At 40.7% G+C, this 15,156-nt stretch overlaps 1 protein-coding gene across 4 annotated transcripts in view; it reads right to left on the bottom strand.

Annotated features, from left to right (window-relative positions):
- Positions 1-12,949, bottom strand: part of LOC125012571 (probable E3 ubiquitin-protein ligase HERC2) — a 283,713-nt gene extending 270,764 nt beyond the window's left edge. The window contains exons 1-2 of one of the 4 annotated variants that reach the window (XM_047592571.1): positions 12,914-12,949; positions 9,034-9,217 (exon numbers count right to left, since the gene is read on the bottom strand). In XM_047592571.1, the coding sequence (XP_047448527.1) occupies positions 9,034-9,217; positions 12,914-12,943 (214 nt within the window). In that variant the 5' untranslated portion in view covers positions 12,944-12,949. The other 3 variants (XM_047592573.1, XM_047592572.1, XM_047592570.1) reach the window with 3 other exon arrangements.
- Between the last annotated feature and the right edge of the window lie 2,207 nt (positions 12,950-15,156).

The following is a 15,156-nucleotide window of genomic DNA, read 5'->3' as shown; positions in this document are numbered from 1 at the left end:
ACAGTTACCTGTGAGAATCGCCATAAATCTTGTTAAAATAACCAAAACCGTCTCTTGCGCTTTTTTTTTTCTCCACACAAGAAGCAACCTGTCTGCGAGCACGCACCATCTGTACGTAGTTAGAGCCGTGCGCACGCAGATGGCAGCCAAACACTCCCAAAGTTGCTCCGTCCGCACGTCTAACCTTACAAAGCAAACTAATTAACAGTAAAACGCAGGGAGAAGGGAAGGAGCAGTATGAAAGAGTTGCAATGACTCTAATGAGGAGAGAGAGAAGAGTCATCTATATAGCAATGCCGGAGGGATGGGGGTGGAGGTGGGGGTGGGGGGGCTTTTACTGAGGCTTTAGCTTTACTGCCCTCTTTAAGATCCATATTAAATGAGGGCTACTTATCGCCGAGACTCCGTCCCAGCACACAAGCCTTTAACAGCATGGCGTGGGGCATAGGGCAGCCCTCTGAAAGGAGAGAGATGAGTGCTGGCAGGGCCGGGAAGAGATGGAGGAACCTTGATTTGCCAAATAACATAACGCTAGGAGCACTGACGCAGACCCGCAAAACATGTAACCCGGGGTTAACTGGTCAGTAATGGCAGGGATACGCGGCGCAAAAGGGGGAAGTTTACATTTTTCCATACTTGACGATCGCAGCGGCGCACTTCAATCCACCTGTTGTGACAGAAGCGGCTGCAGAGCCGTGTGCGCCAGCTGCGCGCAACTTACTTCAAAGTATATTTCATTCATTTCCTTTTGACAATGACGACAAAACCCGGTGAAGGACGCGCGCATTGTTCTGGTTGTTGTCTTTTCACAACAGTGCGTCCGCCTCACTTCCAGCCGCCTACCACACTGATGAAATGCGTTTTGTGAAAAGGAGGACAACTCCTTGGAAAGTTAATTAGGAAACAAGCGGAGGAGAAAAAAAAAAAAAAGCAGGAAACGAGAAATGACCCAGCTGCCAAAAGTAATAACGTTTTCATTATTTATTTCGTTATTCATTTATGGATGTGTTCAGACAGAATTAATAATAGAAAATCCCTGAGAGAAAATGTTTGCGCTGGAACCCTATTACGAGCAGGGCCAAGTCCAGTGGCACAGTTAGTTAACATGCACAAATGTACTGCCCCTGACAAATAACACATCAAGTGGAGTCCTGGATTATTTTGTGTTCCCAAATCTCTCTCTCTCTCTCTCTCTCTTTCAATTCTCTGCTTTTCATTTAATTGTTTCAGTCAAGGTTAAGGTTGTACTCAAAATGTTAGTCCCTGCTACCTTCATGGAAAAATAATGCAATTTAAGGAAAACTAAAGCGATAAAGCAATCATGTGCTGCCAAATGCTGCGAGAACTGCATCGCAATAATCACCGTGGCATCCATTTAAATGTGTGTTGTTCTGTTTATGTACAAAAGTGAGATGTCCAGTTCTCCCTGAGAAAGCCAGTAATGAAGCACAGAATCAATTAGAAGTCCCTTTGGAGAGAGAAATATGAGCGGTTCCATTACACATTTCGGTTTTTTAGTCCAAACACTACACTGCACAATATTCCCTGATCTGGCCAGTGTTTGCTTTTCTCACTGTTTACTGCAACACTTCCAGGCCAACTCACATTTGATTTTTCCCACTGAGATTCCGAGCACACTCCCAACACGGACTCTGGAGAAAATGAGTCCGGAAAGGAGTAGTGGCAAATCATTCAAGGCTGTCCAAAGATCTCTATTACAAAAGCAGATTTTATTTTCACTTCCAACACAGACATCTCTGTTAAAAAGCATGTCAAAGGCAACCGGGATGGCTGGTTTTTCTCTTGGCATATTATTTTTCACTTATCAAATGTGTTTCCCTTACCAGCGTCCCAACCACAACCCACCCCTCCAATTCCTGGCTTCGCTATATTAAGTAAAATTGAGACCGGATGGCGGGGGGACAGAGCGCCTTATTGGATCTATGAATCTATCTACAGAAGATGAGGTAGCGTTGTGTTGGCGTGTAGGTGGGTGGGTGTGTTTTGGGAAGGTTAAAGGGACAAGTGAAATTAAAAAGAGGAAAAAAAAAAACTAAGACGAGAGCCTTGGCCATGTGTCAGCAGAGCATTTTTACATTATCCATACATGAGGCATTTCTTTCTTGCTCTCCTATTCGGCGCTCAAAGCACCAGGGCCACAGCCATGTGTGAATAATCACACAGAGGGCCTCAGAGGTGCCCTCGCCGCCTTTCAAAAAGGCTGGGTGCAAGGGCAGATGGGGGAGGTATAGGTTGAAGGAGTCGAGAGATGGAGGGAGGGGGGGTTGTAAACGTTAACACGTTGAGGATTTGGATATCCTCACAAGCTTGTCTCATTAGCCGCTAATTGGCAAGACTTTCCCCCATCTTTTGTTCGGCATCACGTTTGTCTTTTTTTTTTTTTTGAGTGATGCAAAGGAGGAAGAGAAAAGAGAGGCGGAGCTAGCAGGATGGCCGAACTACATTTTTCAAGTGCACCGTGGTTCGCTGAGAGCCTTAAGTACATATTACAGCAAAATCTGTTGCGCGATTAAGCTTAAAAAGCTTAAAAACTAAATGCTTAACCGGGTCAAACAAATTAGTACGAGGGGGAGCACCTGAAAAGGAAAGACATAAGTGACACGGAAGATAAGAAGGAAGGACGGGGTTATTTTTTCCCCCGTTTCCCCTCGATCACCTTTCCCAACTGGGAAATCAAAGAAAAATACCAACACAGCTAAATGGTAAATTATTATCAAAGCTTCCTTCAGTGCCCGGTCCCAAGCAGACATATTGGAGTTGTCACGGAGGGGATGGCCAATACTTTCCTGGAATTATAGAAATATATTGCACGCTTTGACAAACATTAAACAAGACAATAAAATACATAGGTAAAGGTGTATTTGCCTACAGGCACAGATGGCTGGAAAGAGAAACGGGAAGAAAGAGAAAATGAGAAAATAGGTCTCTATATTAACAACAGGGTTTCCTGACAGTCCAAGTGAATTATACGTTTCCAGAAGAATCCTTAAGGCAGAAAAAGAGGGCCACGCATGCACCTTGAGGATTTTTTCTCCCCTGCTCTGCCCTGCCCATATCCATCGCACACTTTCTGCTTCCCTTTGATTCTACAGAGAAAACACTGCCCTGAATGCAAATACAGGTCTGGTAGAAGGCAGGTCAATTGTCCATTTATGATGGTTTACATTAGTATGTTATTTCAAAAACTTATTGGATTTCGGGACATAATAATTCAGAGCAAACAATGTCTGCCGTACTCAATTTTAATGGATGTCATTAAACGGAATATGTGCACCTCCACGTTTGCGGGGTTTTTATGATGACTGAAAGAACAGAAGCTGCGTCAATACTCGCATTTACCGACACGTCGTATAATACGACGCACTCCGAAAAGGCCGTCGTCTTTATCGCCCACTTTTTGCATGAAGTCATCACGCAGGTTTAAGTTGAGAAATCGACTCGGTGAGTTCAGTTAACCTATGAGGAGACATTAAAATGACGCATTGCTCATCAGCAGCATACAGAGGGACATACTGGAAAAAAAAATGTGCAAAAGTAACGTGATGGTTACAATTATGGCGTGAGTCGGTGCTCTGTTTTATGTTAAAAGAGATGTCAGGGAGGAAGAGAGGGTTAGGAAGCTGGGTCAGAGCCCTCATGTGCTGTTTAACACCTGACACCAAGGCCTTACTGAGGTTCACAACTCATATGGAAAAAAGAGGTGAAGAAAAAACAAGGAGAGGGTGTAAAAAAAAAAAAAAGAATAGCCTCCTGCTCAGTCCTCCCGATGTCCTTTTCTTGGACAGCATCTTGAATATCTGTCATCACCTGACACAACTTTTTGCAAAATATAAAAAAAAGCTTTAAAAATGTTATATACACATAAATATATATATAGAATATCTTGCTTTGTCACATCTTATAACATTCAAAGACCTAAATCAAAATAAAAAAAAAAAAAATTCTGACCAAAGTTAAACATCCAACATGAAACGTCCATGGGAGTCACAGGAGCGAAGCCTCCAGCAGAAACTCGCGGGTCACAAGCGGCCAGCACACGAGTCCTTGGCTTCATCCGACACGCAGCAGATCAAGGGCCTCGAACTAAAGCAGTACTGACAGTGACCTCACCGAGACCCAGCAACTGAAACAGCCCTAACAAGGTATTAGCAGGCACCTCTGTATACCCTCCAACTCTCAGCCTGGGTCTAAAGAAACACAGCTGCATGGAGTGTTTTCCAGGGCGGAGGGCAAACCTGCGAGCAACGTGGTGCCCCTGGGTAAGCTCAAGGGTGCAGCTACAAGGTCAAGAATTCAAAGCAACGGGGGGCAAAGTTTATAGTAGAGTATTTTTTTTTTGTTTTTTTTTTTTTAAATGGCGTTATCTTTCGCTAACTACACAAAAAATATATTTAAAAAAAAAAAAAGTACAATCTACGTATTTGTTTTCCATTTCGAGGTACTTAGTTAAATTTAAAATACCTTAAATATACTTTAAATATGTAATGTGCAACTGCAAAATGATCCAAATAAAAGTTTACATAAAATATTTTTCATCTTGATATACATTTCAGATAAAGATTTACTGATTTGATGCTGGTAGTTTGAATTTTTTTCCAGTGCTTTTTGACCTAATCAATTTTTGTTAAATTTAAGCTAAATTTACAGCCTACTGTACAACCACTACGTTAGTTCATTTGTTATAGCCAGTTTATTAATAATTTCATTTCAGCTGGCACGGCTTAGCTTTCAACATACAACTATGACGTATTTTTCATATAAACTCAAAATGCACACACATAAAATGCCAGTCAAAGCAAAGTCAGCAATTGCCCAGAGAACTATATAATAAAGAGCAAAGGACAGTTTGGTAATGCGGGCACTAATTCTGTAGTTTTCAGTGAATAATATTTCTAATGCAAGTTCTTTGGTGATACTGACTCAGAAAAGTCCTTTAAAGTTACATGTCACAGTCAAAACATTTTACAACACAGGAAGGGCTTAATACATTTATCAGATTTAAATTATAATACATTTTTATTTAAGATGAAAACCATATGAAGTAATACATTAAATCCCTCTGTGCTTCTGGCTGAAATAACTATGGACGCATTAACACAGAAATCAAAAATAACCCTCACATTTTTCCTGTGCTGTGTTCCTGGGTGGACACGGAGAACAATCTTCAACCTGTCCTGCTGCTTCTGCTCTACAAGGTAGAGCAACATAATATAAAATATCTTAAAGGAAAGCCACTGACTGGCCCTAACTGCACGTTAATATTTAATGATTATCAACAAGTGTCAATCAATACATATTTTATTTTATTTTAGATAGCTACACTGATTGGTAAACCTATATATATTATTATGATCTGGAAATTATGAATGTCCTCAACTAATGCCAGGAGGTCTACATGATGGCTCAATATGACAAGAGGCAACAGAAAATGATCCACTAAGCCAAAGTCTAAGTTCATAATAACTCACAAGCAGCCACATTACTGAAACACCGTGAGAATGTGACCGGCTAGTTACCTGCTGATTCTGGCTGGTTTACATTTCTATGGTGACTTATCCTATATGTTATGACTGTTATCTTTTAACGCTCTGCATGAAGTGGAGATGCATTGTCCACTTTTATATACATACTACATGCTACAAAGCTCATCCCATCTGCTGTGCCCTTCACTTGGCATTTTTGAACTTATATAACTAAATGAAAGGTAAATAGAAGGGGTCAGGAAGAGGCAGTTCAGGGAAACTAATCAATATCAAAGGATCAGTGTATTAGTGTACAAGTCAAAAACAGTGGCAATAAGTGACTGTTACTGTGATAACAAGTGACGCTGTAAAATAAGATTGTCATTTGGAACAAGAAATGTAAGAAACATGAAAAAAAAAATAAAATAAAAACTCTGATTTAAATAAATGGGATATTTTATTGTGAAACTAAGTTGGATTAAATCCTTCATAATAATGAGTTTAGTTTTAAAGCAGTATGAACAATTTTCCAAAAGGTATTAGTTTATGGTTTAACCATATATTTGTGTGTATAATAATGATTGGATTTAATTTAATTCAGATTAAATCTCATATCCATATATACCCTATAAACATATTCACTTCCTGCAGTAATGGATATGAGTTTAGTTTGCCCTCTACAAATGTGGTATAGCAGTGTTTTTCAGTGCGTATGCATGTGCAGGCACGTATGGTGGTTGTCTCTGTGTGACTGTGGGCGTCTGGAGGAGAGAGAAGCCTCATCTGTTACCAGCCCAGCCCGGCCGGCCCGCCGCGTGAAGTAGAACGACAGGGTGTCACCACCGACGACAGTGATGGATGCCCTAAATTCTGTAGGCAACTTGGGCAATTGGACGCATTAACAACAGGCACCTGCTTTCCCCCGTACAAATCTATTAAAAGATAACAGCAATGGCGGCTCCCACACTATTAGTAAATTATAGCTCTGTCTGTGTGAGGTAAGGGCGAGCCTCCCTTTTCCCACATACCCCCACCTACTCTCCCCTGCCATTATTTCTTATTGGCAGTCTCACAGTGCCACCCAGTGGCCACCAAGTGTAACGCTTTTTCTAAAAATGTGAAGCAATGTTTGAACGTGGACAAAAAGTCAACAGATGAGACCGAGTGTACTCAAAAGTAGTCTCCACCGATATCTGTGGACAAGATGCATGAACTACAATATTTACATAGGATAGTATCGTATATTTATATAGTTTCAGTCCGGGTGGAAATATGCTCTATAATTATAAAACAGCCACATTTGCAAGCTGAACAAAAAACAAAAGATATAGTCAGCCAAAAATAAACTATTCACACACTGTGTGAGTTTGTCTTAATGCCAGCCTTGTTAACAGCCAATCACCGAACATTGGTTAGTGATGGTCACTGGGGCAACAACGCTTAAATTCGGTTTAACAATTTGTGTGTGTGCGCGTGCGTGTGGGCGTCTCACCCCTCTGTGCACCTCATGGATTTGTCTTTCCAGCTTATTTTCCATAAATAAATAAGCTCTTCTTAGAGCCGAGCGTACCAACTGGCCGAGGATTGGAGACAATGTGGCGGACATAAAACCATTATGACCTACTCAAGACCTCCTCTATTAAAACATTAACAGGAGACCAGCACTCGCAACATGACACCGTTACGGCGTATCCTGGGCTATAGCTCAGGTACGCCACATAAACGTGTGTCACATAAATTTGCCGCGGATAAATATTTCTATTTCTGTGAGGGAGGGCATGTGTTTGTGAGTTGGCCAAGAATAAAGGGAAGACAAGACCAATAAATACTTTTACAGCAGGCAATTTGTCAGGATGTGTAAATGTCTGCGATTCCCAACAGCACCGGGGTAAAATTTACAGTCACTCTGGAAGTGACAATGCACAAAAAAGGACCACTTTTTACTCTCTCTCATCTCCCTCAGACCACTAAAACCTTCCCATAAATCTCCCCCGGTCCCTCCAGATGTCTGCTGTTGTCAGATATCATGCCTTGACAATGCCTTCCACCATCATTGTCTTGACAGAAATATGATATGTGAAACTGCAATGTCACATCACTTAACATGATTTAGCCTAAGCTAGCCTGCGCCATTTTAATCAATCAAAAGTGTCACCTTTTTCGCTGTAATGATGGTAGAGGTATAGGATCCCTGTGTTGGGCTGATCTATAAGACTTATCTAGGCTACTGATTTATGACTCCTGCCAGCTAATGTACTAAAGGAGACTCCTCTCTTCCTGTCATCAGGGTTTCTATCAAATTGGCAAATAAGTAGGCCAGTATTACCTCATGAGCAAGGAAAAGGAGACACTTGTGTCACTGTGTTAACCCCATGCCTAGTAAGTGTATTTGAAATCTTTATGCAATACTTCTTTAGTATGCCACCAGACAAACCCGTTCTCTGGATCTTACTCAAGTACACTGGACAAACATGTCCATCAGTAATATCAGGGACCGGGGAGCTTATTGTAGCTGGTACAAATACTAATAGACAGACCAATTACTTTCAAGTCTACTCACTGCATCATTTTAGAAACAAATCATGCTTAGTAGCCAAGCTCATCTCTGATGCATTAATTCAAACTAACATAGTTTGAAAATGTGACAATTCAATGCTTGGTCTCAAGATTCAGTTCGGACTCACAATTCGACGTCATTATTGATTTAATAAACAGAAAAACGGAAACTGGAATTTTGCTCTGAACGTACGAGTGTGCTTGACCCCAGCCTCTTTCTGTCTGAATCTTTCGCTCACTAATCCTAACGAAGGAGACTGTCTGACAAGCAGAGAAACAAGTTTGAGAGTTATCCATGCAAGTTATATGCATTTAATACTTTAGGAGGAAGCAGTTTGCCTTGCTGTTAAACTGTACTGAATTAAACACAAATGTGAGCCAAGCAATCTGACCAAAATAATGAAAACCCGTGGTGATACAACACAATTCAACATCACTACACACCACAACCTCCAACAACAGTTGAATCATCAGTTCCCTCAGTTATGATGAACAAAAAAAACATAACCTTCATGAACCCAATATTTAATGAAGGACTATGTAATTTAAATGCATTGTTTTCTTTACTGTATCTAGATTACACTGATATGTGTAGATGTGATATTGTGTCCTCTGAAGAATGAAAAATTCTGTTTTTCTGGTATTTATTACACTATTATTTATAGGGCTGGGTGCTGCTCCTGATGTCTCCTTATTAATTTGTTTCCGATTCAAACCACCACCCGCCACACCAGCCTTGTGAGACTGCAACAAGTTTTCTAACGAGAGGATGCAGGAAATGATGTGTATTTAAAAAACAATCCATGCGAGGATTTTATCAATATCAAAATCAAATCTTTAAAATCAATCAACGGCCCATTTACATATGTCAATTTCATTATTCAATCAATTTAGAATTATATTAATTAACTAAGATGTGAATCAAAATTCTCATGCTAAACATTTGTTCTTCTACATGCCCTTAAAAGAACTACAAGTGAAACGGGAACTGTACCTGTAACCACAACAGAGTGACTGGACCCGCATGCCAGCAGCTTCACCGCGCCCAGCCCGGCCGCCGTGAAGTCTTTCAGATGGGACTCCAATGGGCCGACGTCCCCTGATCTGCGATGACCAGTCTGGCCGAGCTCCCCACTACCCCAGCAAAGCAGATCCATATCCAAGTCACTCTGTGTGCCCTGGGAAAAAGACACAAGGAAAGGTAATCAGGTTTATAAACATATGAAATATATTTGAGATTCGCCATTTATCACCATCAATGAAAGCCTTAAAATACTGTATGATGAAAAAGAGTGGAAATGCTATAGCTGTATGTAAACAGTGATCTTCTAATCAGCATTAAGCTCACATGAAATAATCAGAAGCTCTCTTCCTTATTCGTAATGAACTGCAGATCACCAATATGCTCCTCAACATGTTTATTTACAGTCTGCCCTCTGTGCTAATTAGAATGTGACCCGGCATTCACATGCACCAACAAGGAAGCCGAGCTTCCACACACACACACACACACACACACACACACACACACACACACACACACACACAACACACAACACACACCCCACAGCAATATTACGAGCACAATTCCATCCGACTGATATTGGAATTTTCCGAAAGAGCAAACCAATAGATAACCTATTACAAAACTATAACAGATCAATAGCTAATTTCTTTGCATTGATTACCACTTGGACATTTAACACGCGCCCCGTGGCCACAGTGTGTGTTCCACAAGCTTAGATCCCCATTGGCCCTCATGAGTATTAAAATTATCGATTCAGACAGAGGACTAAAAATGTCAAGCTGTTCATTAATCTTAATAAAGACTGGACTTGACCAAGGAACCCTTTCTCCCAATGCAGGGATACAACCTATCCAACGAGGAGCACATACGCGGCATAGATTAATGAGCTTCTACTGAGGGATGAGATTTAAGTCTTTCCTGTTAATAGATCAATTACAAAAGAACACGTATTGAACCTGGTATGCACGGCCACAACACAACATTTTAAAAGTCACATTAAATGCCCAATTTCAGTTATATCTTGAGAAATTTAAAATCGGCCTCACAAAACACGCAGTAATGAGGTCTTTGAAGCTGCATCTGTCGTTATACTACAGATGGTCCTCTGCAGTCCACAACAGACAAATGTTATCAGGCGCTGCCTAACAACCAGTTTCATCCCTCTCTTATGTAGATGAGTTTCAAAGCATGCAGGGCTGTCCTTAGCTTAATGAGGGCCCTAAGCAGGATTTGATTTGCTCACTTTTCTCACTTTTAATTACTTTCATTTTTCTGCCACACTTGCTCAGACGTTTCCTGCTCGCAGCTGATTGGCAGTCAAGTCGCTGCCTTGATTTGCTACATTCATATCCACTAATCAGGGACAGGGCTACCACAACATTTTGAAGTAAACGCAGAGTTGGAGATTAGCAGCTTCACGTGTGTATTTTTTAAAAAAAAAAAACATGCTGACAAGACAGCGGCCCGCTGACCAAATTCTGTGCTCAATTCAAAGTTTTACTGCGTGCAACCATAACGTCGCCCTAGCAACGCCACTCAAAGCCATTTCTTGCTCCATTTGATACCACTCAGCAGATTTAACAGAAGCATTTAGTTTGTATTATTTCCTCTGTGGCGTGGTTCTGTCAGAATTTACTGGAAGGATAACAAAAGACTTTCCTGACGACACTGAATCCATTCAATAGAAGAAGATGACCAACACGTACGGAGGGAGATTCGTGATGTCAAGTGCTGCCCACATAGATTCCAGATTTCTTCATTATTTCATGAGGCAAAAATCCATTTTGGTCACTACTGTGAATTCATCACATCACCTGATGTTTACTCCACATGGGGTAAACCCCAGAATGTTATGCTATTAGTATAATTATTGTTGTTATTATTATTATTGTTATGTGAATATAAGAAATTCACTAATTAAAACTTCACTCTGGGGATGCATTTATGTTCTGTTTAGCTAGCAATATCTTCATATTGCATTGCAGTGTTGTTACAAACAGCAGTAGAACCAACCAGTATTTGGTTAGTAACTCTGCACACCATGCAACACCAGACAAAAGAAGGTTTCAAGTTTTCAGACAGCAACCAATAACTAACCTGTGCCACTTTCAAAGTAGAACTTTCCATTTCTTCGTCCTTCGTCGCGCTTACTTTTCAATTTGTTGCTCCCTTGGATTTCTCACATTGCTCTGATTGTGCTGTAGCCCTGACTTCATTTGCCCCTCGTCCCCTCACAACAATGCCACAGTAACCGTCTCCATAGCACTTTCTGTTGACGGCTGTTTGAGATTAGCTTCTTATTACCTAAGCTGGGTTAAACATTTAAAGCAACAAGGGGCACAAACACCTGCGACACTGTGATGGCGAGTTCGGTATTGTTAAATGGCAGTCTTCACGTTTTTTCGTGGCATTAAACATTAGAGTTTGCGGGCTCCTACAGTGGTGATTTACTTTCCAGTGTTTCTGCGAAAATTGTAAATTGAAAACGCCCATCTCTCTCCTTGCCCTCTGGACAGAAGAACAGAAGAACGCATTAGACTACTCCTTACTGAAAAAGTGGTCAGCTTACCATCATCACTGGTCGTTACCATGACGGCGGCTTTTTTCCAGGAAAGTGCACGGTCCCAGCGTTCACCCACACTTTGAATTTCGTCCATTGGTGTGTGACGGTCATTCAAATACAAGATTTTTTTGTACATACAAATGCTTATACACATGCGTGTAAGCGCATGTGTGTACACGCCACGTCCCTGTCCCTGGACTGATGTTCCCACTTCGCTTAGAATTGTTTGCAAAAGACACTGCAACGCATATTGAACACAGCCAGCAAGATCATCGGTGCCCCTCTGGCCTCCCTCACAGATATATTCTACACTGCCTTCACCAGACTGTTGAACAGTTTCATACACCAGGCGGTCACACAGGGACTCTACCTCACCTGCCCTCCCAATACAAAAAAATAAAAAATATACCACATACACCAAAAGCCCTACATTGCTTTGTTGTAAATAGGCTGTCTTTAATTTTTTTCTGTCAACGCAGAATATTTATTTTCCATCTTGTTGTATTCCGTTACATTTTGTTCATTTAGATTTTTATCCTGTACATTTTGTGAGAAACAGTTTTTTTCTGTAATCCGAGATATATTGGGAAATTGATAATAAAGAAATCTTGAATCTTATGCAGTACTACTGTACTTGTCATTGCCCCATAGAAATCAAAAGACTACTGTATATTAGTTGAAAATTCAACTTTGGTGAACTCTGACCCGCCAACTTATTTGCTTTACTGTATGTATTTACATAGCACTTGTAAATAGACCATACTTGTAAAAATGCAAAATGCTAAACATAAAGTCCCCGAATAAAATGAATGTATAAATAAATAAATAACATTTAACATATACGAGCCGTCTTTGCAACTTGAACTTCCTCGAATAGTCGATAACAAGCTAACAAGCTAACAAGCTAAGCTAACGGGTAGCTAGGTGACTCTCTGCTAGGTTGGCAACTCGGGCCGGGAAGATTTATTTCCATGGCGCGACCACATCCACAACCACAGACCCCCAAACTCTATTTAAAATAAGTGCACATTCAATGCACAGACTATAAATACCTGAGGCAGGTTTTGAGAGAGGCAGGTGTCACCGAGTCCTCGGTTTACTAACAATCTACACGACGCCAACACGTTCTGAACACAAACAGACAGCGTCTAGGGTCATGTTATGGCCGTGTGGCTGCAAACAACTACCAAAAATCTTGCTGACAAGGCAAGACTTGTTGTTAAGACAAGTTTACTTTTCTGTAAACTCACAGAAGTGAAGGACTGCTGCACGGTGAATGCTTACCGCCATTTTAACCTGCCGCCCCGTTGTCATGCGCAGTAGGCGGTCTAGGAGTCAATGGATATCAAATGTGACAATTGTTCAGCGTTTGACAAAACGTAATTTTGTTGTTTCTAAGCCGCGTTTAGTGGGTTACATACATCACCCAGGCACAGAACCCCAGTTTATCAGTTTAATTTTAATCAAATGATATGTTCGGTTTTAATTGAGCCTAATGCAGCCATACGACTAATTTTGGTGTTATTTAGTGGTAAGTTATTAATGGACAGTTTTGTTTTCTGTTCAAGATACAGTTCATTCTCTCGATGCAAGGCGGATTTTGTTGCAATGATGTATAAAGTGTGTAAATTAACAACCGGCTTCCGTTGAACAACTGATTTTTTAATCCGGTGGCAATGGAACCACTAGATGGCAACACAAACAAAGATTTCTCCTTAATCTTTGAAGGGCACACACTGAAATACTTGAAAACTCCAAGTTTCAACACTGGAGTGTTTGTTTCAAATTGTTAATTTTCATAGATAAAATCAAGGATAATTAATTTAAAACATGGTCCCGCGCCCTTAAGTGGTAAACAAATGTAAACATGTATTTAGACTATTAGAATATAAGCGCTGATTCAGGCATTTGCCAACATTATCACATCAGACAACATTAGGCCACTTCTTTGTGGTTACCTAATAAATCAGTTACACTCAGCATCCATGGTGGACCATCCGAGGTGGACCTATTGGACCCTGATTTGACCTGAGAATGTTTCTTCTGACTGGCTGAATGAAAACCACATGCTTCTAAACCTAAAGAGGCAGAGACACAAATGTGTGCCTAAGTTACCATATGTGGTTCATTGCCCCATAAAGGGTTAAATCATATCCCTGCAATTATCAGAGAACCTTCTGTCAACATATAGATAGCATCTAAAGGGGTAAAGGCAGCTACTTTAGTGTCCGTGAAAAAGAAACTAATGAATTGAGATGACTTGCATTTAATTTAAGGTGAATCAAATCCAGAATCAATAGCAGTGTCACTGGGGATTGATAATGTGCAAGTATGCAGTCACATAAGTCACTGTATAAATACGTCTATATTACTCACTAATTTTCAATCGACTGAGTGGCGTGCGGTGAGGTTCATGGCTGGTGAGGCACTGACTTCATCAGAATCAGATTTACAAATCTGTGCACTCTACAGAGTACCTTATTTGCCTTTTGATTGGCAGCAGTTTACGGGTTATGCTTCATATCTGCGTTCTTTACATATACAAACTGTAGCCCACAAAACGCACACTTCATTTAAAAATAAAAAAATTAAATAAATAAAAATTGCTGTCTTGCCTTACTTGGTAGCTGTATATCATAGCAAGCCCAGCTTGTTGTCACTTACTCTGCAGCCGTAGAATCACAACATGACTGTCCGTGATCATGAGTGCCCCCTGCCATGAGGCAAGAGAACTGCCCGCCTGCCTCACCTAGAACCTCTTCTCATCCGTTTATGATCGCTCAGCACACGAAACACGTTACGCACATACAGTTGGTGACAAAAAATAAATAAACACTGTACATTATATACATCACCTAAACTATGGAAAATCAGTTCATATATTAAATGTGTTTGAACCATTTTATTGACGCTCTTACTGCATGGCGGCCGGCGCACTTAGCGAGGGTTGCGCAATCCAAGGTGAGCATTGTGCACCCTCCCTCAGCTCGCTCAAAGCATCTGAATGGGAAATTGCGAAAATTCAGCGATTTTGAATTTAAAAAAAAAAAAAAATCAAAATTGGTGAGGCTAAATGAAAAATAAATTCTTTATAACAGTACAAATCACTGGATAAGTATAACCATTTAAATAATTTTATCATTCTATTTTTTTTCTTACCCACAATGTTGGGAGCATGGAATTGCCCAATCTCTTGGTGTGCTGAAGCATTCGGAGTTCCTTTCATTGGCACTAAGTAGCCAAGGCCAGCACCTGAAAAACAACCCCACACCGTCGACCTCTGTGCACTATGCACCTGAACATCCCTTAACCCTGCTCTGTCATTTTAAGTGGCTGAGTTGCTGTTGTTCCAAATCGCTTACACTTTGTTATAATACCACTGACAGTTGAGTGTGGAATATTTAGTAGCAAGGACGTTTCATGACTGGACTTCTTGCACAGGTGTCATCCTATCACAGTATCACACAGTAATTCACTGGGCTCCTGAGAGCGAACCATACTTTAACAAATGTTTGTAGAAGTCTGCA

The sequence above is a fragment of the Mugil cephalus genome, chromosome 8 (assembly GCF_022458985.1).
Source record: "Mugil cephalus isolate CIBA_MC_2020 chromosome 8, CIBA_Mcephalus_1.1, whole genome shotgun sequence".
NCBI lineage: Eukaryota > Metazoa > Chordata > Actinopteri > Mugiliformes > Mugilidae > Mugil > Mugil cephalus.
This window is presented reverse-complemented; position numbering and strand designations above follow the sequence as displayed.